The 24,371-nt window shown below is 45.2% G+C and overlaps 1 protein-coding gene across 2 annotated transcripts in view; it reads left to right on the top strand.

The window, feature by feature from the left end:
- Positions 1 to 24,371, top strand: part of GPR137B (G protein-coupled receptor 137B) — a 57,110-nt gene that overhangs the window by 18,715 nt on the left and 14,024 nt on the right. For both annotated transcript variants that reach the window (XM_020888332.2, XM_070471049.1), the window contains exons 2-5: positions 6,314 to 6,363; positions 11,349 to 11,571; positions 14,812 to 14,961; positions 18,408 to 18,536. In XM_020888332.2, the coding sequence (XP_020743991.1) occupies positions 6,314 to 6,363; positions 11,349 to 11,571; positions 14,812 to 14,961; positions 18,408 to 18,536 (552 nt within the window). The remainder of the gene's footprint in view (positions 1 to 6,313; positions 6,364 to 11,348; positions 11,572 to 14,811; positions 14,962 to 18,407; positions 18,537 to 24,371) is intronic.

Here is a 24,371-nt window from a genome sequence, read left to right as displayed (position 1 = left end):
GACATAAACATTTGCTTCTTGAACGGCACGGGTCTGCTTTGATGTGGATTTTTTTCTGCAGTAGATACTACGGAACTACACCACCTCCTGTTGATTGAATCCATAGATACATAGAAGCTGTCTTTACACTGAGGGCCCATGATGAATTCTACTCAGATTTTCACCTGGGTGGATGGTGGGTGCTCCTAATTCCTTTGTTGTTCAGGGGTCAACAGTAATTGTCACAAACTACAAAGAGTGGACAGAGCTTTTACAAATCATGGCAGAGGCTTTTATTTTGAGGTCATTATCTGTCACCTTTGCTTTTAGCTTCAAGAGGGTCAAACAGTTTATTAATACTGTGTATCAGGTGGTGCCCTTACCCAGTAATGACGTTTCTCCTTCAGGCAGGGATGTAGATTTTAAGAGGGTATGAGTTGTGGGGTTCCCCCATCTTTTTACAAGGTGGGGCGCTGGGTCCCTTTTGGGGAAGAACACTTGACCTGGGGGCCCCTTGTGCCCACTGCCTTGGTTGGTTGGTGCCTGTGTTTATGGGGTTGAAGGCTGAGTGTGGTTTAAAGTTATCATTGTTTCCTGTCTGTTGTGGCGATAGTGATGATGATAATTGCAATTATTAAGGCTGCAATGAACCTTCCACCCAGGTTTAGTGCCTTAAAGGCAGTGTTTCCCAAACTCTGTTTCCTGGAACACTCTTTAGGAACATCTTCAGTGGCCAGATATCTTTGGAAAACTGCTGCATACTGTGCATTTCCCTTGAAGATTTACAATATAGAGCAAAGAGTTTTAAAGGCTCTGGGAATTCCTGCAGGGAAAAGCTGGGTAGCCTAGCAGGGTCTAAATTTGTTTCCTAATATGACCTGTTTTTCTAGTCACCCTTGTGATTTCCCAGTTCTGTAGGTGCACCTTGAGAAGCCCAACCTCAGAGTCATTTCTTAAAAGGAGAATTGTGGGGGCAAAGCATGTGATGGTTTATAAAGTTCGAGCCCCGGCCCAGATACCTGATGGTCATGGCTGGGAATCCTTTACCATGTTCCAGGAAGGAGCCTCTGGGGTCCAGGCTGTCCTCCCATGCCTGACTGTCTTTCAGTTCATACCCCATCCAGCTGTGAGAAGTGAACAAATGGCTTTTGTTCTGTTTATAGAGGAGGATGGTGTGGAGGTGGGCTCTGCTTTCAGTTGGGAGGACTCAGCTGGTCTTGCCCCCAGGACCCGGTACTGGCCAAGTGGTGGCAGGGAGCTGGGTACCCGCTGGGCCGTGAGTTGGCTCTGATCCACACATGTGCCCTTGTGCCATCCTGGTGGGGCCAGGAGCCGTCTCTGTGAGATGAGCAGAATGAGCTGATGTGCCCACCACAAGGCTGAGCCTCTGACCTGCAGATCAGCCTCCTGTGCTCCGACCACCTGAGTCCACAGCCTTTCTGGGTTACATCTCCTCTTATCCTTTGCCCTGTCCAGGTCTTGCCTTGCCAGGAGGACCATAAGCCTGTTGAAGGCAGAATGGGTCAAATTTTTCTTTCATCCATGACAGCACTTTGCACAGAGCTGAGTCCATAGCATAGAACCATCTGTGGGTGGTTCTCAGGAGCCCAGCAGTGGCCCTGGTATGGGTCAACTGAGTTACCTGCCACTGAGTAAGCACCCCCAAAGTGTATTAAAACATTATCTGTGTATTTCCTTGGTAAGTTCAAACACTTAAAAAGATACTGTAGTTTCAATATCATATGACATCACTTATATGTAATCTAAAAAAAAAAAAGACACAATTTCACTTATTTTCAAAACAGAATAGACTCACAGGCATAGAAAGCAAATTTATGGTTACTGAAGAGATGGGGATAAATTAGGCATTAGCAGGGATTAACAGATACAACTACTATGTATAAAATAGATAAACAGTAAGGACCTACTGTATAGCACAGGGAACTGTGTTCACAATCTTGTGATACCTGTAATGGAAAAGAATCTGAAAAAGAATATGTGTGTGTGTGCGCGTGGGTGGGTGGGTGTATGGTGACTGCAGCCATGAAATTAAAACATGCCTGCTCCTTGGAAGAAAAGCTATGACAAACCTGGACAGTGACATATGTGTGTGAATAACTGAATCACTTTGTTGTACACCTGAAACTAACAGGAAATTTGTAAATTAGATATACTTCAATTTTAAAAAGTGGTTTAAAAATGCTGTAGTTTCATCTCCTCACTCTGATATCTGTGAATTCTCTTGATTATTTAAAAGCAAGATCCTCAAGTACTATGTACTATGTAAAAGTCCTAATAGTGTTTTTCTGAGAACATTGTTACATGTTGCATGGGTCAGGATTTTATTTTGTAACAGAACTTGGGAGTCACTTACTAATCTATGCCTTATTCCTAAGAGAGGTTGTTTTTATAACATTTCTCTTTTTGGACTGAAGAGAAATACCAGAGGTGATGTGACTTGCCTGAAATCCCATGGGAGCTTGTCAGAGAAAGCTGAGCTAGGGGCCTGTTTGACGTAGGGGCAGTGTACTCACGTCATCTCTTTGTGTTATCACTGGGCACATGATTTACGATGTGAACTGTTACTTCCTACCTCCTTCCAAAAAGGATTTAGGACAGAGATAAAACTCATGTCAGAAACAAAATGATTCTTCGGTAAGTCTGGAATGCTCCCCTGTGACAATCTGAAATGTGTTTTAAAAAGTGAGGTGTGGGTTTGCTTATTGGAGAGTCTATAGGAATATCTGCAGTCCCTTCTCCCCCAGATGTGGATTCTGCAGATTAGAGTTCTTGATTGGTGGCACACTAGTGTAAGTTTGAGGCTTGGGGAGGGGGTCCCACCCATGATTGGTGGCACTTTAGGGTAAGTTTGAGGCTTGGGGAGGGGGTCCTGCCCGTGGACTCGGAGCATCTCCTGATCTCTGTGCTTGGCATTCCTACCTGGGCTCTTGCTGTCACCTAATTACTGTGATCACCTATTTCAGTGTGTTTGAAATGAGTGATTGCAAAGCTGTTTAAGAATACTGGGTCAAGGACTTCCCTGGTGGGCCAGTGGTTAAGACTCTGTGCTTCCACTGCAGGGGGCTCAGGTTCGATCTCTGGTCGGGAAACTAAGATCCCACATGTCATGCAGCAAAAAAAAATAAAGACACATAGGATTTCTGCTGGCCAGATGGGGAGAGGGCATTCTAAGCAATAAACCATAGGTGGTTTAAAACACACACCAAAAAAACCTATTTGATATTTGGCTATCTTTAAAAGTAAGAAAAGATTATTAGGTCAGCAATTTAATCTCTTTAATATTTCCTAAGAGGTAGTCCTTGGGCTAGGCTTTCCAGGTGGCACTGTGGTAAAGAATCTACCTGCCAATTCAGGCAGGAGACTCAGTTTCCATCCCTGGGTTGGGAAGATCCCCTGGAGAAGGAAATGGCAACCCACTCCAGTATTCTTACCTGGAAAATTCCATGGTCAGAGGACCCTGGTAGGCTATAGTCCATGGGGTCGCAAAGAGTAGGACACGACTGAGCGAATGAACGCACACACGCAGTCCTTGGGCTAAGCGAATGTGAATCACTCGAGGTGGGCACTGTATTAAAATGCAGATTCCTGGGCCCCAGTACAGGCCCACTGGCTTGGCATCTCTGAAGGTGGGGCCCTGGGATGTGCATCTTTAGCAAGTTTTCTGGGCAGTTCCTATATGCATGTAAGTTGGAGAATTACTACTGACGGTCCTCAGAAGAGTGTTTCTAAAAAGATTCCAAGGGGATTGGCTGCTTCTCTTGCACATGGGTTGTGGGAATTGGCCCCTAGAGTCACCTGGAGGCTTGCTGCCCCTTGTGACATCTGGCTGCACCCCCAGACACCACCAGGCATTTGGATCCAGTGAAGTCTTCCCCTAGATTATGTTCCCATACTCCTCTAGCAAGCTGATTCTCACTGCTTGCTCCTCAGACAGAAGGATGACAGTATCAAACCCCTGTGACCTCCGCCCACCCCCCACTGCATCCTAGAGCTGCCTGTCCCCTCCTCCCCTGTTGCCAGGACCATCCTCACTCCCCATCCTGTTTTCCTCTTGTCCTTCGCTCCTCACCCTCAGGCGTGATTTCTCCCCCTTAGACAGGTGCTTGGGAGTGGAGGCACTGAGCAATCTCTAGGGAAGTACCAGGGGCCCTGCGGACTGAGGACCCGACAGCACGTGGTGGCAGCAGATTAGTGAGGAGGGGCGGGGCCGGGAGGGCGGGCCGACGGGGACCGTGGGTTCCCAGAGGGTCACCGCAGCCCTCAGGGCCAGCACGAGGCAAGGTGGGGACCAGGGCCTGTATTAGGAGCTCCGTGGAGAGGGGGTGCCTGGAGGCAGGCCATCTGGTCCCCTCCGTCCACAGCACGAGCATCTCTGAACAAATACCCTCACTTTCCCATGCCCTTCCTTTCCTTCTCCTTGTTCTGCTCCCCCCCCGCCCCAAACACCAGGGGTCAGGAGAGCAAATGTATGAGCAGGTGTACTGCTGCCCCTCCTCACCCCCAGCCGGACCCCGACTGGTGACCGCCTCAGGCTCCCTCGCGCACACCATGGGAAGAGCCACGTGTCTGGTGGGGCTGGAGCCTGGGCTGACACCTGCATTCTGTTTCCCCTTCACTTTCTCGCCCACCACAGGCTCTGCCAGGCCAGCTTCTGCCCCCTGGGTCCACCCACATTAACAATTGTGTAGGCTATGAAAATCTGGAGAAATTCCCACAAGCAATGTTTCATCCATAGATAACAATTGAGTTTGACACTCCTATAGTCCAGTGGGCTGCCAAGTTTAAGACCTGAGTCGATGGACATATATATTCAAACCACATTCTTTTGGTACCAATGAAAATCCTAATAAGTGTGAGAGTGAGTTGTTTGTCTCTGGGGGAAGTATGGGCTCAAATGCAAATCTTAAAATAAGAGATGATACTAGGCAGTGGTAGACCAGTAATATTTTTTTTTAAAAACATTTAACCATTTTTAAATACTTTTCCTTTTAAAATTTAAATTAAATTTAAATTAAAATTTAGGCACAGCTTGAGGACTTCCCTGGGGGATCTTAGTCACTTTGCCAGATCCCCAGGTTGGGAAATCTGTTGTGGGTCCTAGAACTTTCTTAACAGTGCAAGATTAAAAAAACTAAGATCATGGCATCCAGTCCCATCACTTCATGGCAAATAGATGGGGAAACAATGGAAACAGTGACAGACTTTATTTTCTTGGGCTCCAAAATCACTGTAGATGGTGATGGCAGCCATGAAATTAAAAGATGCTTGCTCCTTGAAAGAAAAGCTATGACCAACGTAAACAGCATGCTAAAAAGTAAAGACATTACTTTGCCGACAAAGGTCTGTCTAGTCAAAGCTGTGGTTTTTCCAGTAGTCATGTATGGATGTGAGAGTTGGACTATAAAGAAAGCTGAGCACCAAAGAACTGATGCTTTTGAACTGTGGTGTTGGAGAAGACTCTAGAGAGTCCCTTGGACAGCAAGGAGATCAAACTAGTCTGTCCTAAAGGAGATAAGTCCAGAATATTCGTTGGAGGGACTGATGCTGAAGCTGAAACTCCAATACTTGGACCACTGATATGAAGAACTGACTCATTGGAAAAGACCCTGTTACTGGGAAAGACTGAAGGCAGGAGGAGAAGGGGATGACAGAGGATGAGATGGTTGGGTGACATCACCAACTCGATGGACATGAGTTTGAGCAAGCTCCAGGAGTTGGTGATGGACAGGGAAGCCTGGTGTGCTGTAGTCCATGGGGTCGCAGAGAGTCAGACACGACTAAGGGACTGAACTGAACTGACTGACTGAGGACTTCTCTGGTTGTTCAGTGGTTAAGACTCCATGCTTCCACTGCAGAGGGCACAGATTCCCCTGGTAGGGGAACTAGGATCTCAAGTGTATCACAATGTGAGCGACAAAATGCTGTTGGACTCAGGAAACTCAAACCTGGGCTCTATAACAACCTAGAGGGGTGGGAAGGGGAAGGCAGGGGGAGGGAGGTTCAAGTGGGGGGACATAAGTACACCTATAGGCGATTTTTGTTGATGTTTGGCAGAGACCAACTCTGTATTGTAGAGCGATTATCCTTCAATAAAAATAAATTAACTACAATTTTTTAAAAAAATTAGGCACAACCTAGAAAATGTTTAGCTTCACGAACTTTATTACAAAATAGACATTTCCGTTTTAGAGACAGTGACCCGGCACCTGGGCATGAAGGGAAAGAGAAGTTCCAAGCAATGATATTAGTTTGTCAGTACAAGTATATTGTGGCCCCAACTTGCCACGTTTTTTTTTTCTTTTTGTCATTTCAGGTGATTTTTAAAGCCAAGTCAAAATATTCTCCAGAATTACTCAAATACCGGTAAGTACCCCCTGAGGCAGTTCTCTTTGTGGCTGCAGGTAACCGTTTTTCCAGCCAGGATTTTTACACATCACTCCTCTGTGACATGCCTGCTTGCCAGGGGTCAAGTTCACTTGTCACTGGGCCACCACTTACCAGGCCTTGCAGCATAATGGCCTTGATTAGAAACAAAAGTCTAGAAGGGACTTCCCTGGTGGTCCGGTGATTAAGGTTTGGCGCTTCCAATGGAAGACTCGGGTTGAATCCCTGTTGGGGGACTAAGATCCAACATGCCACGTGGAACTGCCAAAAGTAAAAAAAGAAATGAGAGTCTGGTTTCCTTCCTTCCAGGGAGCAGAAAGGGAAGTAAGCCGTGCACATGGTGTTTAAACCTTTTGGAGGCACTTGGGATGGAACGGGCCTCAGCAGAAGGAAGAGGGGCTCCCTGAAGATGTCTGTGCAGCCAGGCAACCCCTCCCACCCTCTGGCTGCAGGTGCAGCTGAGATCTGGGCAGGGCTGAGTAAGAGAGCCTCATAATCTGGACCAGAGGAGGCCTGAAATCATAGGCTGAATTTATTGCAGGAGGTGGACTTGCATATTTTCCTGTGGGCAGGATCTGTTACTTGCCCCTGGTTTTCAGAGACCTGTTGACTTCCCTGTGGCTTGAATGGCCAGCCTCGGCCAGAAGGGGAAGGGAGACAAGGTGTCAAGAAGGCATGAGACAGTCGCCACATTAGTCAGGGTGTCTCAGGTCCCTGCCCAGGAGAGCTCGACTGTCCAGGCACACACTTCTGGGAAGCAGACTTTGGCCTCTTACCTTCTTGAGTCAAAGTGAAATTTTAATTATTTTATTACTTTACAAATATGTAAAACTATATTCCTATTATATTTTATTTAAATACGTTGAAAGGGAAAGTGTTAGTCACTCAGTCATGTCTGACTCTTTGCAACCCTGTAGATGGTAGCCCGCCAGGCTCCTCTGTCCATGGGTTTCTCTAGGCAAGAATACTGGAGTGGGTAGCCATTCCCTTCTCCAAGGGATCTTCCCAACCCAGGGATCGAACCCAGTCTCCTGCATTACAGGCAGATTCTTTACTGCCTGAGCCACCATTTAAACAGGTATCATCTTAAATTCACAATCACTGTTTATTTAAAGTTCTGAAAGTGTGTATTCTGATCCCCCTTTTGTATCCGAGGAAGCTGAAGTTCAGGAAGTTAGGTGACAGTGTACTCAGGCCAAGACACAAGTGATGAGACTTGTCTGCTATGTTTTTGTTTTTCATCTGATCTTGCTGTCTCCCTTCACTATTTAAAAAAAAATTATAGAAGTCTAGTTGATTTATAATGTTGTGTTAATTTCTGCTATACGGCAAAATGACTTCTTTTGCATGTCCTTTTCTATGCTTGTGTATCACAAGATATTGAATATAATTCCCTGTGCTCTACGGTAGGACCTTGGTGTTTATCTTTCCTGTATATGCTAGGCTGGGTCTGCTAATCCCAGACTCCCAATCCTTCCCTTCCTCTTAGTAGCCACAATCTGTCCTCTTTGTCTGTCCCTTCACTGCGTTTTGAGAAGTTCAGTTCATGTTTCTGCCAGACTGTTGATTCTAAGAAGGTCAGTTTAAAGTAACAATGATTTACAGTCAGTCCTGTAAAGGATTCTGTATCCAAGGATTCCACACCTGTGGATACAGAGGGTGGGAGGGCCCGATATGCCTTATATGACATGAACTGCAGCATTCTCTGTAAGGGAGTTGAGTATCTTTGGGTTTCAGTGTTGGCTATGGGGGCCTGAAAGGTGTCCCTTGCAGATACCGAGTTATGATTGTATTAGGAAAACTTGGGGAGAGGTAGGAGGGGGAACATTAAGAATTGAGCTTGGATGTGGGCTTCAAAGGAGGCTGTTTGGAATGTGAGTTGATTTGGGCAGAGGCAGTGGTTCGAGACAAGAGCTTTGGAACTTAGTTGAACAAGAGCTGTAACAGAGGCTGGAGGAGGGAATGTATTTCCTGAGGAAGAGGATGCAGGGCAGAGAGACACGGACACTGTCACCCTGGGGGACCAAGAGGAGGAAGAGGGACCAGGGGCCTCCAGAGACAGGCTCAGATGGGGGAAGGATGGAGCGGGGGTCACGCTTTTGAGGTCAGGGAGAAGATGGTGGGAGGAGGCGGGGCCAGCAGGGGGTACCTGCAGAGGAGGTGATGAGGCAGGAGGTGACTTTTTCTAGAAGTTGCTCTTGAGAGTGAGGATGACTCCTCACTCCTCCCTGGGTGACATCGGAGGAGAAGCACAAGGTCTCTTGAGTTCTCACGGCAGCTCTTGGAGGCAGGAGAGGAGGGGTCAGCTTTGTGTTACAAATGTGAGGGCACAGCCGCCCTGAGTGGCCAAGGACTTGCCTGGGGTCGCATCTGTGGCCCTTGCTCTCGGGGTCACACCCGGCAGACGCAAGCAGAGCAGTTGAGGTGAGGAGGGGGCGCAGAAGCTCAGTGGGTAGCCGGGGGCCACACTGCAGCAGTGTGGGTGGTAAGCGGGGTCTGGTTGTCTTTTGCTTTCTCTGTTCCCAGTACTGTCCCATGGAGTTTTCACAGTGGAGAAAGAGGAGTAGGAATGTATATCCCCCGTAGTGGTTAAGACTTTACCTTCCTATTCAGGCGGTGTGGGTTCAATCCCTGGTCAGGGAGCTGAGATCCCACAAAGCCTTGTGATCAGAAAACCAAACATATGCAGAAGCAATATTGTAACAAATTTAATAAAGACTTTTGGGCTTCCCAGGTGGCGCTAGTGGTAAAGAACCCACCTGCCAGTGCAGGAGACGTAAGAGACACGGGTTCAATTCCTGGGTCCAGAAGCTACCCTGCAGGAGGGCATGGCAACCCACTCCAGTATTCTGCGAATCCCATGGTCAGAGGAGCCTGGCAGGCTTCAGTCCACGGGGTCACAAAGGGTCGGACAGGACTGAGCATAGCATTTAAAACAACGCCCAGGAGGAGTCCTTTGGAAAAGCTGAATGTCCATATTATGCTTCTTTCTAGAGGTTCATTGCCGTCACAGGGATAGAACGTGTGCAGCCACACCAGCAAGGGGTCAAGAACAGAGGGCTGATTCCAGAGGTTCTAGATGCTTCCAAATTGTGTTCCTCACAGGACAGCAGACAGTAATAGAACAATAAGAAATAGGGCTTTTGAGGAAGCAGATTGCGGATTTTTGGTGACTCCCAGTTGGTCTTGCCTCTGTCTCTCTCTACGTCCCTGATTCCCTCCATCACTATGGGAACGTGTAGAGAGCTAATGAAAACCTTCATAATTTAAGGTTTTGTGGCTAATTTACCATGAGCTACATGCTGTGCTAATGCCCTATGTCCATTCTCTCCCCTTGCCTCAGCAACCCTTTGGGCAGATGCAGACGTATTCAACTTAAATGGTCTGTTTTGTTAAATTTAAAAAAATAGTGTAGGATATGACTTTAAAAAAAATTTTTTTATTTTTAAATGATGACTGCCTTACAACGTTGTGTTGGTTTCTGCCATAAAACATGTGAGTGAGCCGTAAGTATACATACGTCCCTTCCCTCTTGACCTCCCTCCATCTCCCCACCCCATCCCACACCTCTTGGTTATCACAGAGCACTGGGTGAGCCCCCTGTGCTCTGTAGCGACTTCCCACTGGCTGTCTGTTTTACATATGTTAAGATATACATTTTAGCGCTATTTTCTCCATTCCTCCCACCCTCTCCCATCCCCTGCTGTGTCCACAAGTCTGGTCTCTATTCCTGCCCTGCAGATAGGTTCATCAGTACCTAAATGGTCTGTTCTTGAGCCGAACCAATGTTTGCTGCTTGAGTGATACCTACCTGAAGTAAACACAGGTAGGTATCTCTCTCTTCCTAGAGAGAAACTTGAACTGATTCCCATGTTGGTAAATGTGAGAAGTGTCTCCCTAGACCTTGCCCAGGTCACCTAGGCAGCATGCAGCTCGGAGAAACTGCAAGTTAAAAATGGCCACCACCACTGCCCCGAGGCTGGTGCAGGGTTCCCAGCCTCCAGGATCTAATAATGCCTGATGATCTGAGGTGGAGCTGATGTAATAATAATAATAATAGAAATAAAGTGCACAATAAATAAAATGCTTGAATCATCCTGAAACCATCCCCCACCCTGGTCCATGGAAAAATTGTCTTCCACAAAATTGGTCCCTGGTGCCCAAAAGCTTGGGGAGTGTTCCCATGCAAAGGGGGTGCTGCCCAGAGTTGATGACTTTTGAGGGGTAAAACCCTTTTAAAACATTATCTCACCTAATCCTCAGAAACTGCCAGCAAGGTCAGTGTCATTTGGGCTGTTTTCTGATGGTGACACTAGGGCTCACCCAGGGCCACCTTGCCCAGGCTCTCAGTATGCAGAATGGCTGGTGCTCCCCCCGAATCCCAGCCCTGCCTCGGAGCCCGGCCCTGCTCTCCCATCCTTGTGAGCGGCGCATGCATCAGCCCACGTCCACACAGCCCCTCCGACCCTCACAGCCCCCCGGGGAATGGGGAGGCGGGGCTCAGGTAAAGGACCTGCCCGAGGGCACTGCTTGTAGTTGATTTGTCATTTAAATCTGGGGACCCTCCAAAGTCCCAGCCCTTTTCTTCACTGCAGCATAAATGTTGATTTACAGTGTCGTACCAGTCTCTAGTGTACAGCCGAGTGGCTCAGTTATACACATATATACGTTCTTTTTTAATGTTCTTTTCCATTAAGATTTACCACATGATATTCGGTAGAGTTCCCTGTGCTATGCAGTAGGACCTTGTTGTTTATCCATTCTAAATGTGATAGTTTGTATCTACCAACCCCTAACTCCAAGCTCTTAAGTGTTAACTTTGGCATGTTTTGCTTCTAGCATTTAACCAAAAACCAAACAAACAAAAAAACCTCAAAAATCCAGAGTTTCCTTGGGGATTGATCTAGAATGTACAGGAAGCTTGTCGGGAAGGCCGCCTTCAGCCTCTCTCTCTTCCTTCCCAGGTTACCCCTCTACCTGGCCTCGCTCTTCATCAGCCTTGTGTTCCTGTTGGTGAATTTGACCTGTGCGGTGCTGGTGAAGACCGGCACCTGGGAGAGGAAGGTGATCGTGTCCGTGCGCGTGGCCATCAACGACACGCTCTTCGTGCTATGTGCTGTTTCCCTGTCCATCTGCCTCTACAAAATCTCCAAGATGTCCTTGGCCAACATTTACTTGGAGTCTAAGGTAAGGCGGACACGTGGTTGAGATCCTACCATTAGACTTATTCTCAAAGGAGTTTTCTGGGATTTCCCTGGTAGTCCATTGGTTATGATTTGGCACTCCTAATGCAGGGGGCACAGGTTCTATCCCTTGTTGGGGAACTAAGATCCCACATACTGTGCAGTGAGGCTCACCTCCACCAAAAAAAGTTCCCTGGTTTGCAACAGAAAACAGAAATCAACCGATGCCTCTCCCACCTGACCTCTTGCAAATGATTAGTTGTGGTGTGATTGCCAAGACACGGAGCCGTGTAGTTCGTTGAACTTTGTGAGAAGAATTGACTCGTGGTGGCTCGAGGTTTACTGGGGTGTGCAGAGTTCCAGGCAGAGAGGTAAATCTCTGGTTTCTGGATACAGAGGTTTAAGTGAGAGTTTAGAGGACCTGTGGCATTGACTGTGCCACTGATATTGTTAGAAACACACAGCTTGTATTCTCTTTGTTCCTAGCCCTTTTATAAGCACTCTGCATGTAGCTAGGGCTGTAACCTTCAAAATTCAGGGGGAGTAGGTGTCACCTACCTAGGGAAACAGAGGCGTGGGACGCCAGAGGCTCGGCCCGGGTTACACAAGCCAGGAGGTTCAGAGCCATGGTGTGGCCACGGCAGCCTGGCTCTGGGCTCTGGGCTCTGGGGTCTGTCCTCTTTACCACCAGGTCGTCGTGAAGAGACACTCAGATCCAGGAGCACCCCTGCCCTGACTGTGCTCCTGAGAGTGTCCCCCTTAACAGGGGGAGCTGCTCCTGGGGTTCAGGACAGCAGGCCTCTCATGGTGACGGTTCAGAGATGGAGTCAGACAGACCGTGTGTCGGGCCGCACCCCATAGGCCTGCAGGGTCAGGTCATGCCCAGTTTCAGAAGAAAGAGCCTGGAGTCAGCCATGGCTTAATGGATTGGGGATCTTGCACGTCTGAAGCAATGTCATGGAGCAACATTCCACATGTGCAGTGGACGGCAGCAGGGCGTGCTAGCAGGCTTTGCGCCAATGTCGGGGGTGGGGAAGGAGGATGAGCAGTTGCAGAGGCCTGATGATGCAGTTGGTGTCAGGTGTGATCCGTGGCTCAATGCTAAAGGATCTGTCTGCAGTGCAGGAGATGCTTGGGACACTGGTTTGATCCCTGGGTTGGGAAGATCCCCTGGAGGAGGGCATGGCAACCCACTCCAGTATTCTTGTTTGGAGTATCCTATGGACAGAGGAGCCTGGCAGGCTGCAGTCCATGGGGTCACGAAGAGTCAGACATGACTGAAGCGACTGAGCACACATGGGCTTGTCAGTTACCAGGGAAAACAGCAGAGGGGCATGACACTCGCCACCACTTTGATAAAAAGAGTCACCAGCTGGGCCTGGGGACAAGTCCATGGGAAGGTCAGTCATGTGAATGGGTGTAGGAGAAGCAGGCGCTGGTCGGGCAGGGCCTATGCAGAGACCAGTAGAACAGTCCCCTTGAGTGGCCTGACCACAGCCTGAGAGGGCAGCCCCAGCACATTCTCTGGTTTCGCTGCTGTGCCCCCAGCCCTGGAGTCCCTGTTTTCTCCTTTCCTTCCCCCAGAGTTACAGACAGGGGCAGATGTGCTGCCTGTGCGGTGGTTCTGAAGTGCCCCTCACCAGCCTGGTCCCCAGTTCCCCCTCATTAGGAGCCTGGTGATGTGTGGAGTTCACAGTGCATGCTCTGGGCTCTCACTGGCCATGGGCCCCTGGCCCCACCAGCACGTTGCCCACTGAGCCTTGGTTTTCTCACATGTAAGGTGGTTGAGTGATTTCATAGCTCCTCTGCTTCTGAAATTCTGTGGTGCCCTAACCCTTGCCAGGGAACCCATATGATTGTAATGTTGCTGGTCTGAAGACCTGAGCAGCTCTGCATCTTAGGATACTTGGTCTTCAGCAGCCATCAGTAGATTAAAATCTGTGCCTCCAACTTCAAAATTACAAAGCCGTCTTCATCAAGGTAGCCTGTGATTTGCCTGAGCTCTTGCAAAATCTGAAAAGTTAGTGTGCAAGGTCCTTTTTTCATTGATAAATGTTGACAAATTTTATACTTGACTTTGCCTTAACTTTATTATTTACACTGTCTCCTGTAAAAGGTCTATTCAAGGCTTTTTGAAAACAGAATTATGGGGACTTCCCTGGTGATCCAGTGGTTAAGACTCCATGCTTCCAGTGCAGAGGGCTCAGGTTCGATTCCTGGTCAGGGAGCTAAGATGCTGCATGCCTTGTAGTGCGGCCAAAACAAAACAGAACTGTGGTTTTAATAGGAGGGGTCACATTTTAGATTGTCAGATTTAGATCACCTCTGTGCCAACAATCTGATAGTCTACCATTGGCAAAATAAAATAATAGCTTAGATTTAGTTAGTGACTTCCAAGTGCAAAACTCAAAAATGAATTTCAGTTTTTTGGTTAACTGTTTTTAGCACCAGGGCTTCCCTGGTGGCTCAGTGGTAAAGAATCCACGTGCCAGTGTGGGAGACACAGGTTTGATCCCTGGGTCAGGAAGATCTTCTGAAGAAGGAAACAGCAACCCACTCCAGTATTCGTGCCTGAGAAATCCCAAGGACAGAGGAGCCTGGTGGACTACAGTCCACGGGGTTGCAAAAGAGTGGGACAGGACTTAGTGACTAAATGACAGCAACTGTTTCTAGTTAGAGCTCATTTAGCTAACTTTGGACACTGATAGCTTCATTAGTGGGGGCACAGATGACCAATTTTCATGCACTCCCAAGCTCTGAATCACACTGGGACTCCAGCCTTCCCAGCCTAGGATAGTTGGGTCCTAAAGACATGCTCCTCACCCAGAGCCACTGTCCACAGCTCCACTGGCCCCAGACTGCCGTCCCTCGGAGGTGGTTTTGTTGTCTCCAAGCCAGGGGGCAGGCCCGGGCTCATAAGCTCAGAGCATCCTTGGAGCTTGCTCTTCCAAGCCTAGGTCTTAGGCAAATAGTTCATATTTTCAGGTTTTGAAGCATCTCTCTGAAGAGAATTGGAAGTTTTAGCAAATAGTTCATATTTTCAGGTTTTGAAGCATCTCTCTGAAGAGAATTGGAAGTTTTAGGGTGGGCGTGCAGTGAGGGGAGGCTTGCAGTTGGGTTGAAAGTCTGGGAGCAGAAGAGAAGCTGGGAGGGCTTAGCCATTCTGAACACAGGCCATGCTTGGGAGGGGGCTGTGGTCTTGGGCCCGGATCGGGGACCCTGCTCACGGTTCCGGCTTTTCCAGGGCTCCTCCGTGTGCCAGGTGACTGCCGTCGGCGTGACTGTCATCCTGCTCTACACCTCTCGGGCTTGCTACAATCTGTTCATCCTGTCGTTCTCTCAGAGCAAGAACGTCCATTCCTTTGATTACGACTGGTACAATGTGTCAGACCAGGTCAGTGGGCACTGGATCCTTGCTTTGGCAGCATGCCTTGTGGCAGAGAGGTGTCAGCTCCTTGCTCCTGCTGCTAAAGAGCTGGGTGACCTTGGGAGTCACTTAACTGGGTGGTGTCTACATCCTCACCTGTCAAATGGGATCACAGTACCTGCCTTATTCCAGCTCACACGTCTTCTGAGAAAATTAGAAAACAGACACACTTCTCCTTGCTACATTCTGGGGATTTTGTCAAGCAGTACTTAAAATTTTTAAGTGTTTTTATATAAATGTAATTAAAGGGTGAAATTTGCAAAGATAAAAATGAATTGTATTCAGGTTAAAAAACACATAAAACAATGAATTTTTTTTTTTTAATGGAGCAGTAAGCGAAAGAAATGTAGACAAAAGTGACCAAGGATATTAAGGGGTTAGAAAGAGCCCATTTTACATCTCAGTATGAAGCTCTTACTTTTTTATAATGTACTCTAGAAATTCATAAACAAATGAACAAAGGTAATGAAATATAATATGGCATCTATGCTTGCACAAAGCTCAAAATATAAATGACTGAGAGGGGATTTCCCAGGTTGTTCAGTGGTTACGACTGTGCTTCCACTGCAGGGGACATGGGTTCAGTCCCTGCTTGGGGAATTAAGATTCCACATGCTGCATGGTACGGCCAAACAGAAAGAGAAGGGAAAAAAAGAATGAGAATTAATCAGTATTCTCTAATTTGAAAAGTATCATTTCTTTGTCTTCAGCCCTGGACAACGTGCCAGAGACACAAAAATGAACAGACCCATCCTTCCATGTAGGAGTTTATGTCCACTGAAGAAAAGAGCCACACAGAGAAGCCGTTATAGCAAAGAATAGAAGCTTCTATAGTAGGAGTTTACTGGGTTGAATTGCAAATGCTCCTGAGATTTTCCTGGGTAAACACTGAATATCCAACGATAGACAAATCCACCTCTAAAATCCCAACAGCGGTCAAACCTTGAATTAACACTCTGGAGGAAAGAAGAAAATGGCCGTGATAAGTTAAAACTGATGGCAGGGACTTCCCTGGTGGTTCAGTGGCTAAGCCTTCACCCTCCCAGTGCAGGGGACTCGGGTTCCATCCCTGATCAGGGATCTAAAATCCCACATGGTGCAGCCTAAATAGATAGACAGACAGATTCTACCAAAAAACAACAGCTGAGGGCAAGATGAAATCTGTAAGAGGCTCGTACAAAGCATTAGACTGGATTCAAACCACAACAATAATAATCACCACCAATCAAACCAACAGCACAAATGTAGGATGGGAGGAAGGTGGGCAGGGCACTGGTGGAGCTGTGCCCTGTTGTGAGAAATAAATACATAAAAATCTAAACGTTCAACAGTGATAAATTAGAGACTTATTCATGATACACAGAGGATTTTGATCATGGTAACATGTAGGTACAATTGACTAATCATTTCTAAGTGCACAGTCCAGTGGCATTAAAGTACATTCACTGTGTCATGCAACCATCACCACCATCCATCTCCTGAACATCCTCATTTTCCCAATCTGAGACTCTCTCCATTAAACGACAAGGATTTGGTTTTAACAAAATACTTATTTCAATGCTTCTTTCAAGTAAGAGCTTATAATTACAGTGAATTTAAAATATCACAAAGTTTTATCACAACAACGCAGTTCTGTTGTTTTGGGTGGCTGTTTGTTTATAGATATCTAGGTCTATGTGTTGCAGCCAGAATAACCTAGGAGCAAGCAGATGGCCCCCAGTTGCAGGTTATTTGTGTAGAATGGTAGAAGCAGACACAACACACTTTTGAGATATGTGGGTGGAGTCTCAGTGCAGAGTTTGAGTCATCTTTCTGAAGAGGAACGAGATTGGCTTTGGGTACTGTACTTTAAGGCTTCCCAGGCAGCGCTAGTGGTAAAGAACCTGCCTGCCAATGCAGGAGACCTGGGTTCCATCTCTGGGTCAGGAAGATCCTGGAGAAGGGCATGGCAAACCCACTCCAATATTCTTGCCTGGAGAATCCCATGGACAGAGGAGCCTGGCAGGGTACAAGTTCATGAGGCCACAAAGAGTCAGACAAGACTGAAGCGACTTAGCGTGTATGCATATACTTTAAACAGAATGTGGTAGAGAAGGTAAGAGGATTCCGTTTAGGGGATTGCCCCTTTATGGTTTGATGACGTTTCTGTCTTCCTTTGAAATGCCGGCCTTTCTGATAGACTTGCCCAGAAGTAGCCTCACACACCATCCCTCTGCCATTCAGAGAGAAGAGCACTGCTACATCCCATTTGCTCAACTGTCTCACTGGTCCAGGAGGCCAGCATCCTGGACTGGGAGGCTTTTCTAGACAGTCTAACCTGCTGTAGGCTTTAAAATGTAAATAATAGTATGTGGTTAATGTGAAGAGAAATTTAAAAACTGACACGTTTATTCCAAATATGAGACTAAGGCTTACTATTGTGATATGCTGCTCTTGAGAACTGGGAGGTGGGGGACTTCCCTCATGGTTCAGTGGCTAAGACTGCCTTCCCAATGCAGGGTGCCTGGGTTCGATCCCTGGTGAGGGAACTAGATAGATCTCACATGCTGCACCTAAGACCTGGTGCAGCCAAATAAGTAAATAAATATTAAAAAAATAAAAGAATTGGGAGAGGGACTTCCTTGGTGGTCTAGTAGTTAGAATTCCATGTTTCTAATGCAAGGGGCACAGGTTTGATTCCTGGCTGGGGAACTAGGATCCCTCATGACACACAGTGCAGCCAGAAAATGATTTTAAAAATGAATTGGGAGAAGGCAGCAGAATATTACCATTATTCAGTTGTTGAAGAAAAGTCAGCATAGAGACTTTATTTGGATGTAAGGAAGATTCCTGGAGGGTGAAGGAATGAAGCATCAGATTGGCAGTTACTGTCTTTTGAGTATTTCGAAGAAGATAGTTGTCTATCCTGGGACTTCCCTGGTGGTCCAGTGGTTAAGAATTTGCCTGCTAATGCAGGGGACGTGGGTTCAATCCCTGGTCCCAGAAGACCCACCCTGCCAAGGGGCAGCTAAGTGGGTGTGCCACAACTACTGAGCCTGCAAGCCCTAGAGCCTCCGCTCAAGAGAACCCACTGCAGTGAGAAACCCGAGCGCCATAGCTAGAGTAGCCCCCACTCACCGTGGCTAGAGAAAAGCCCATGCATTAATGAAGATGCAGCAGTCAAAAACTAAATAAAACATTTTAAAAATTATCTATCCATTATGGTTTAAATAACTGCCCCCCAACCCCGCCACCCCGCATCCCACCACCAAGGTCTGGCACAGTAGTATTAACAGTACCTGATTTCAACATGCGTGTTTTAGGGGGAAGAAGTTACACTGTATTAGATTTAGTCTCTGTCATATTAGAACTGAATCAAACTTATTCTGTCCTCAGTCTGGTGACTCTCCATTTTTCCCCTCTCTTTTCAATAGGCGGATTTGAAGAATCAGCTGGGAGATGCTGGATACATAGTATTTGGAGTGGTCCTCTTTGTGTGGGAACTCTTACCTACCACCTTAGTAGTCTACTTCTTCCGAGTCAGAAATTCTACAAAGGACCTTGTAAGTAAACCACTTTGTATTTGCAGAAAGTGAGTGTGAAAGTCGCTCAGTTGTGTCCGACTCTTTGCGACGCTATGGACTATATAGTCCATGGAATTCTCCAGGCCAGAATTCTGGAGTGAGTAGCCTTTCCCTTCTCCCAGGGATATTCCCAACGTAGGGATCAAACACAGGCCTCCTACATTGCAGGAGGATTCTTCACCAGCTGAGCCACAAGAGAAGCTCAAGAATACTGGAATGGGTAGCCTATCCCTTCACCAGCAGATCTTCCTGACCCAGGAATTGAACTGGGATATCCTGCATTGCAGGTGGATTCTTTGCAGAAAACATCTCCTAATTCTAATGACAAAGCCTACAGTTGGAATTTTTTCTTAGATTTTTGATAGCTTCTTCCATCTTATTCTAATATGAAAAGTTCCTTTGTTTAATTGAGACTTTTTTCCATTCATTATCTTTTGAGGGAAATTTGTTTTTCAGTTTAATTTTACAAAAAAAAAATTGCATCTTGAATCCTAGAGATAGTGATTAACTTTTTTCCTAATGAAATAGCTGCCTCACTAGTATTTGTGCCTTGACTTGCTATGAACCAAATATAGAAGCTTTTATTTTAGCCAAGGAAAATAGAGAATGGTAATTCAGCTCTTCACCCCTGTGTTGTGCTGGATGGTGATTAGGAGAGGGGGTGGTAGAGAATACAGCTTTATTGTGAAGAATGCTTAAATCACTCCCTGAACTCAGTCACATTTCTGGTCAACCAGCTTGATATAAATGTCCTTATGGGAGTGGGGCAGAAAATGCAAAACCTGGTAGTGTGAGGGAGCCCGTGGAAGCTTTGCTCCATGAACTGTTCCACCCAGAGGAACTCGTGGTAGAACAGTGATCTGTGAAGCCCACAGAAAATGTGTGTGTGTGTGACTCGCTTGGTTGTGTCCGACTCTCTGTGACCCCATGGACTGTAGCCCGCCAGGCTCCTCCGTCCATCCGATTCTCCAGGCAAGAATACTGGAGTGGGTTGCCATTCCCTTCTCCAGGGGATCTTCGGACCCAGGGATCGAACCCAGGTCTCATGCACTGCAGGAAGATTCTTTACCATCTGAACCCCCAGGGAAGCCCACAGAAAAGTAGAGTGATGCTTTTTGGTCAACGTAAGCACAGTGTGGGTGGCAGGGAAAGCATTGGTTTTCATGGCCAACTTGCGTTTTATCTTGTCTATTTCTTATTCATCTCTGATGAGCCAGGAATAGGAAAAAATAAAATAAAAGACTGGAATGGGGTGGTTGGTGGAGAACTGCAGCCTGACCCATGAGCCCCTGAAGATAGAGTGGCAGTGGGCACCATTTTCCAGATCTGAGGGTCAGGTTCCTCTCCTTTTGCCATTTTTAGCTTCAGAACAGCAATTCTATGCCCCCGCTGACTTTGCCTGACATTGGAAACACCTGGAGGCTTCTGTAAAGTCAGACTCAAATTCTTCCGCATTGGTAGCAGAGAAACATGTGGAGAGTGGGCAGTGGGCTCTAGGCTAGAGTCCAGTGCATTATTTTTCTTCCTTTTCTGAAGAAGTTGAAGTTTTCTGGGAGGAGCGTCTTAAGAAAAATCCCGCTGTTCTCTATGCTTCTCCTTGGCTTTCCATAGCCTTCTCACCACTTCCTAGTATGTCAGAGGCTTAGCAACTATACTTCCAAAATCCAAGGCAGTCTGAAGGAGAGGGTGGACATCTGAGTCCTAAGGAGTGAAAGACTGTCATTCAAAGTACTATTTTATTAACACATTATTGACCGGAGATGCATTAATATGTCTTTTGTTACCCAAACATCATTGACCAGAGACAACATATTTTTAGAGAGTAATACAGTTGACATCACTGTGCCAAGTTGTTAGAGCTTAAAATTAATCAAGGATTCCTTCTGTAGCTTATGATTGTCATTATCATTCACATTTTGCTCCATTAGATTTTTGTTCCAACCCTGTGTATATTATAAATGCAAATTTATTACTGTAAAATTTTCAAAATGATGCATCTCGAAATTTTGAATGAAGAATTTTTCAGTGAATTTTATGCAGATCCTTTCTCTGATTATCTGAGTGACCTGTATACTAGTGTCTCAAAAGATGATAGTTCTGCAAAATACAGTTCTGATTCAGACATTGTGAATATTAGTCCAAAAGAAGACAGAAAGCCTAAGTGATTGGTTCTGATATGGAAAGTGAAAATGAAGCTCACGGTCTGGAGGAGACTTTACAGGTGTGACGGGTGTAATTACTGAATATAACAACCCACAAAGTGTTAGTGAAATAGCAGAATTAATTTTTGGCTGACCAAAATAAAAATCGCCAGCCACAGGCATTAGTTTCTACAAAATTCCCTGGTAAATAATGAGTTAAATGAAGACAGAATAAAATGGATAGTTCATCTGTCCTCTCAGGTCGCATTATCCAGGGAAATATGCAGCCTTAACACACCCTGTGTGTATATGGGGTTACCTGGCTCGTGTTTGAATATATCTACTGTTTAGGGTATTATCTAGAGCAGTGGTTCCCAAACTTTTTGGCCTCAGGATACTTTACACTGATACATTATTAGTTGTTATTTGTTTATTGAGGTATAATTGATTTAGTAGTTCTAGGTATACAGTGTAATGATTTGATATTTATATATATTGCAAGATGATCACCACAATAGGTCCAACTAATGTATTACCACACATAGTCTACAAATTTTTGTGTATGTGATAGGAACTTCAAAGATCTACTCTTTCAGCTACTTTCAAATATTCAGTACAGTATTAACTATAGTCACCATGCTGTATGTGAATCCTCATGACTCATTCATTTTTATAACTGGAAGTTTGTATCTTTTGACCCCTTTCACCCACCTCCTTCCTATCTCAGGCAGCCACCAATCTGTTCTCTGAATCTGTGAGCCTGGTGTTTGTTTGTTTTTAGATTCCCTATATAAGTGAGATGATATGCAATTTATCTCTTTTTACCTTTTTCTAGTTGACTTATTTCACTTAACATAGTGCCCTCAAGGTTCAACCATGTTTTTGCAAATAGTGAGATTTCATTCTTTTAAAAAAAATGTAGTATAGTTGATTTCCAGTGTTGTATTAATTTCTGCTGTACAGAGAAGTGACTCAGTTATCCATATATGTATTCTTTGTCATATTCTTTGCCATTGTGGTTTATCAGGAGGTTTCATTCTTTTTATGACTGAATATTTTGTTTGCGTGCATATCAGTTTCTTTATCCTTTCAAGCATTGGTGGACATTTGGTTTGTCTCCATATCTTGGCTGTTATAAATAATGCTTCAGTGAACATGGGGATGTGTATATCCTTTTGAATTAATATTTTCATTTTCTTCAGATAAGTATGCAAAAGAGGAACTGCTGGATTATGTGGTAGTTCTGTTTTTAATTTTTTGAGGAACCTCTATAGTGATTGCATTAATTTATTTTCTCACCAACAATACAAAATGATTCCCTTTTCTCTACATCCTCATTAACACTTTTCTTTTTGATAGTAGCTATTCTGACAGGTGTACAGTGGTACCATTTGTTTTTGCTATTGAGTTGTATGAGTTCTTTACATATTTTTTGTATCAACTCCTTATCTTGTCTAGGACTCGCAGATATTATCTCCCATTTGGTAGGTTGCCTTTTCATTTTGTTAATGGTTTTCCTTTGCTGTGCAGAACCTGTTTAGTTTGATGTAGTCCCACTTGTTTATTTTTTATTTTGTTTCCTTTGCTTTTGGAGTTAGACCCCAAAATCATCATCAAGATGAATGTCGAGGAACTTATTGCCAATCCTTTTTTCTAGTTTTATGGCTTCACGTCTTAATGCAAGTCTTCCATCCATTTGGAGTTAATTTTTGTGTATGATGTAAGATTATAGTCCAGTTTTCCCAGCACCATTCATTGAAGAGACTGTTCTTTCCTTAGTGCCTCTTCTTGACTGCTTTGTGGTAAATTAGCTGACCGTATATTCATAGGTTTCTTTCTGGGCTCTCTATACTGTTCTGTTGATCTATGTGTCTTGTTTCTATGCCAATACCATGGTGTTTTGATTACTATAGCTTTGTAAAATAGTTTGAAATCAGGGGGCATGATGCCTACTCCAGCTTTGTTCCTTTTGTTCAAGATTGCTTTGGCTATTTGGGGTCACATCGATAAGTTATTGAGTACACCAACAAGCTAGTTTGGAGCTGTGTATATGTTTAATTTTAAAAATATTAATTAATTATAAATAAACCCATAATGTGTTACCATAATTTTTTTATGAAAAAGAACTATATTCTCCAAAACAAATTAGTGAGAAGAGTTCAGTTCAGTTCAGTCACTCAGCTGTGTCCGACTCTGCGACCCCATGGACCACAGCACGCCAGGCCTCCCTGTCCATCACCAACTCCCAGAGTTCACTCAGACTCATGTCCATTGAGTCAGTGATGCCATCCAACCATCTCATCCTCTGTCGTCCCCCTCTCCTCCTGCCCTCAGTCTTTCCCAGCATCCAGGTCTTTTCAAATGAGTCAGCTCTTTGCATCAGGTAGCCAAAGTATTGGAGTTTCAGCTTCAACATCAGTCCTTTCAATGAACACTCAGGACTGATCTCCTTGAGGATGGACTAGTTGGATCTCCTTGCAGACCAAGGGACTCTCAAGAGTCTTCTCCAACACCACAGTTCAAAGGCATCAATTCTTTGGTGCTCAGCTTTCTTCACAGTCCAACTCTCACATCCATACATGACTACTGGAAAAACCACAGCCTTGACTAGACAGACCTTTGTTGGCAAAGTAATGTCTCTGCTTTTTAATATGCTGTCTAAAAAGCATATTAGACATATGCTTTATGTCTAATTGGTCATAGCTTTCCTCCCAAGGAGTAAGCATCTTTTAATTTCATGGCTGCAGTCATATCTGCAGTGATCTTGGAGCCCAAAAAAATAAAGTCAGCCACTGTTTCCACTGTTTCCCCATCTATTTCCCATGAAGTGATGGCACCAGATGCCATGATCTTAGTTTTCTAAATGTTGAGCTTTAAGCCAACTTTTTCACTCTCCTCTTTCACTTTCATCAAGAGGTTCTTTAGTTCTTCATTGTTTAAATTTTGTGACTCTTTTTAATGTCTGGCTTAATAGAAGACAGCTGGATTCTCCTATCTGCTTCTGTTATGAAATGTTGTTTTGAAGTATATGAAGGAAATCAAGCCTCACATTTTAATATAAATGTGAGTATTTTTTAATATACACCCAAACTCAATGAGGTATGATTTCTTAAGATTTCTTAGCTGCAGTTTGGAATCTAAAACTGTATCAGTGAACTTTTCATGCTGTTTTCTGTGTTAACATCTGTTGGTTTACCCTGCACTTTGATATTTGCTCAGCGTTCAAATGATCTTTCAATAAATTTGTGGGGGAGAAAGTGATCTCCCTGTCCTATTCCTCCTCCATCTTCTCTCCTCCCCGTCTACCTTGCACTTTGAATGAATCTTTATACCCATGCATGGTTTTGTCATGTCATGTATTGGTCACTTGGAAAATTTTGGTTTATTGAGTTATGCATATCTTTCAAAAGTTATGTTTCCATTATACAATACAAGAAAAATATCTCATTCATTAATCTCACCACTGATCATCAGAAAAATCAAATATTGGGAACCTGTCAACCTCATGGTGGAGAATACAAGGTTTCCAAAGCTTTAATGTTTGCTTAAAAGGTGAAATTTGATCAGTGAAAACAAATAGTCACATGTTTTCCTTGAATTTACAGCTCAGTTCATTCATTTTTGAGAGAGTGTCTGCCAGATGTCCACAGCTGAAAACCCATGGTTGTCATGA

The sequence above is a fragment of the Odocoileus virginianus genome, chromosome 7 (genome assembly GCF_023699985.2).
Source record: "Odocoileus virginianus isolate 20LAN1187 ecotype Illinois chromosome 7, Ovbor_1.2, whole genome shotgun sequence".
NCBI lineage: Eukaryota > Metazoa > Chordata > Mammalia > Artiodactyla > Cervidae > Odocoileus > Odocoileus virginianus.
Note: the sequence above shows the minus strand (reverse complement) of the source record. Positions and strands in the feature narration are given on the sequence as shown.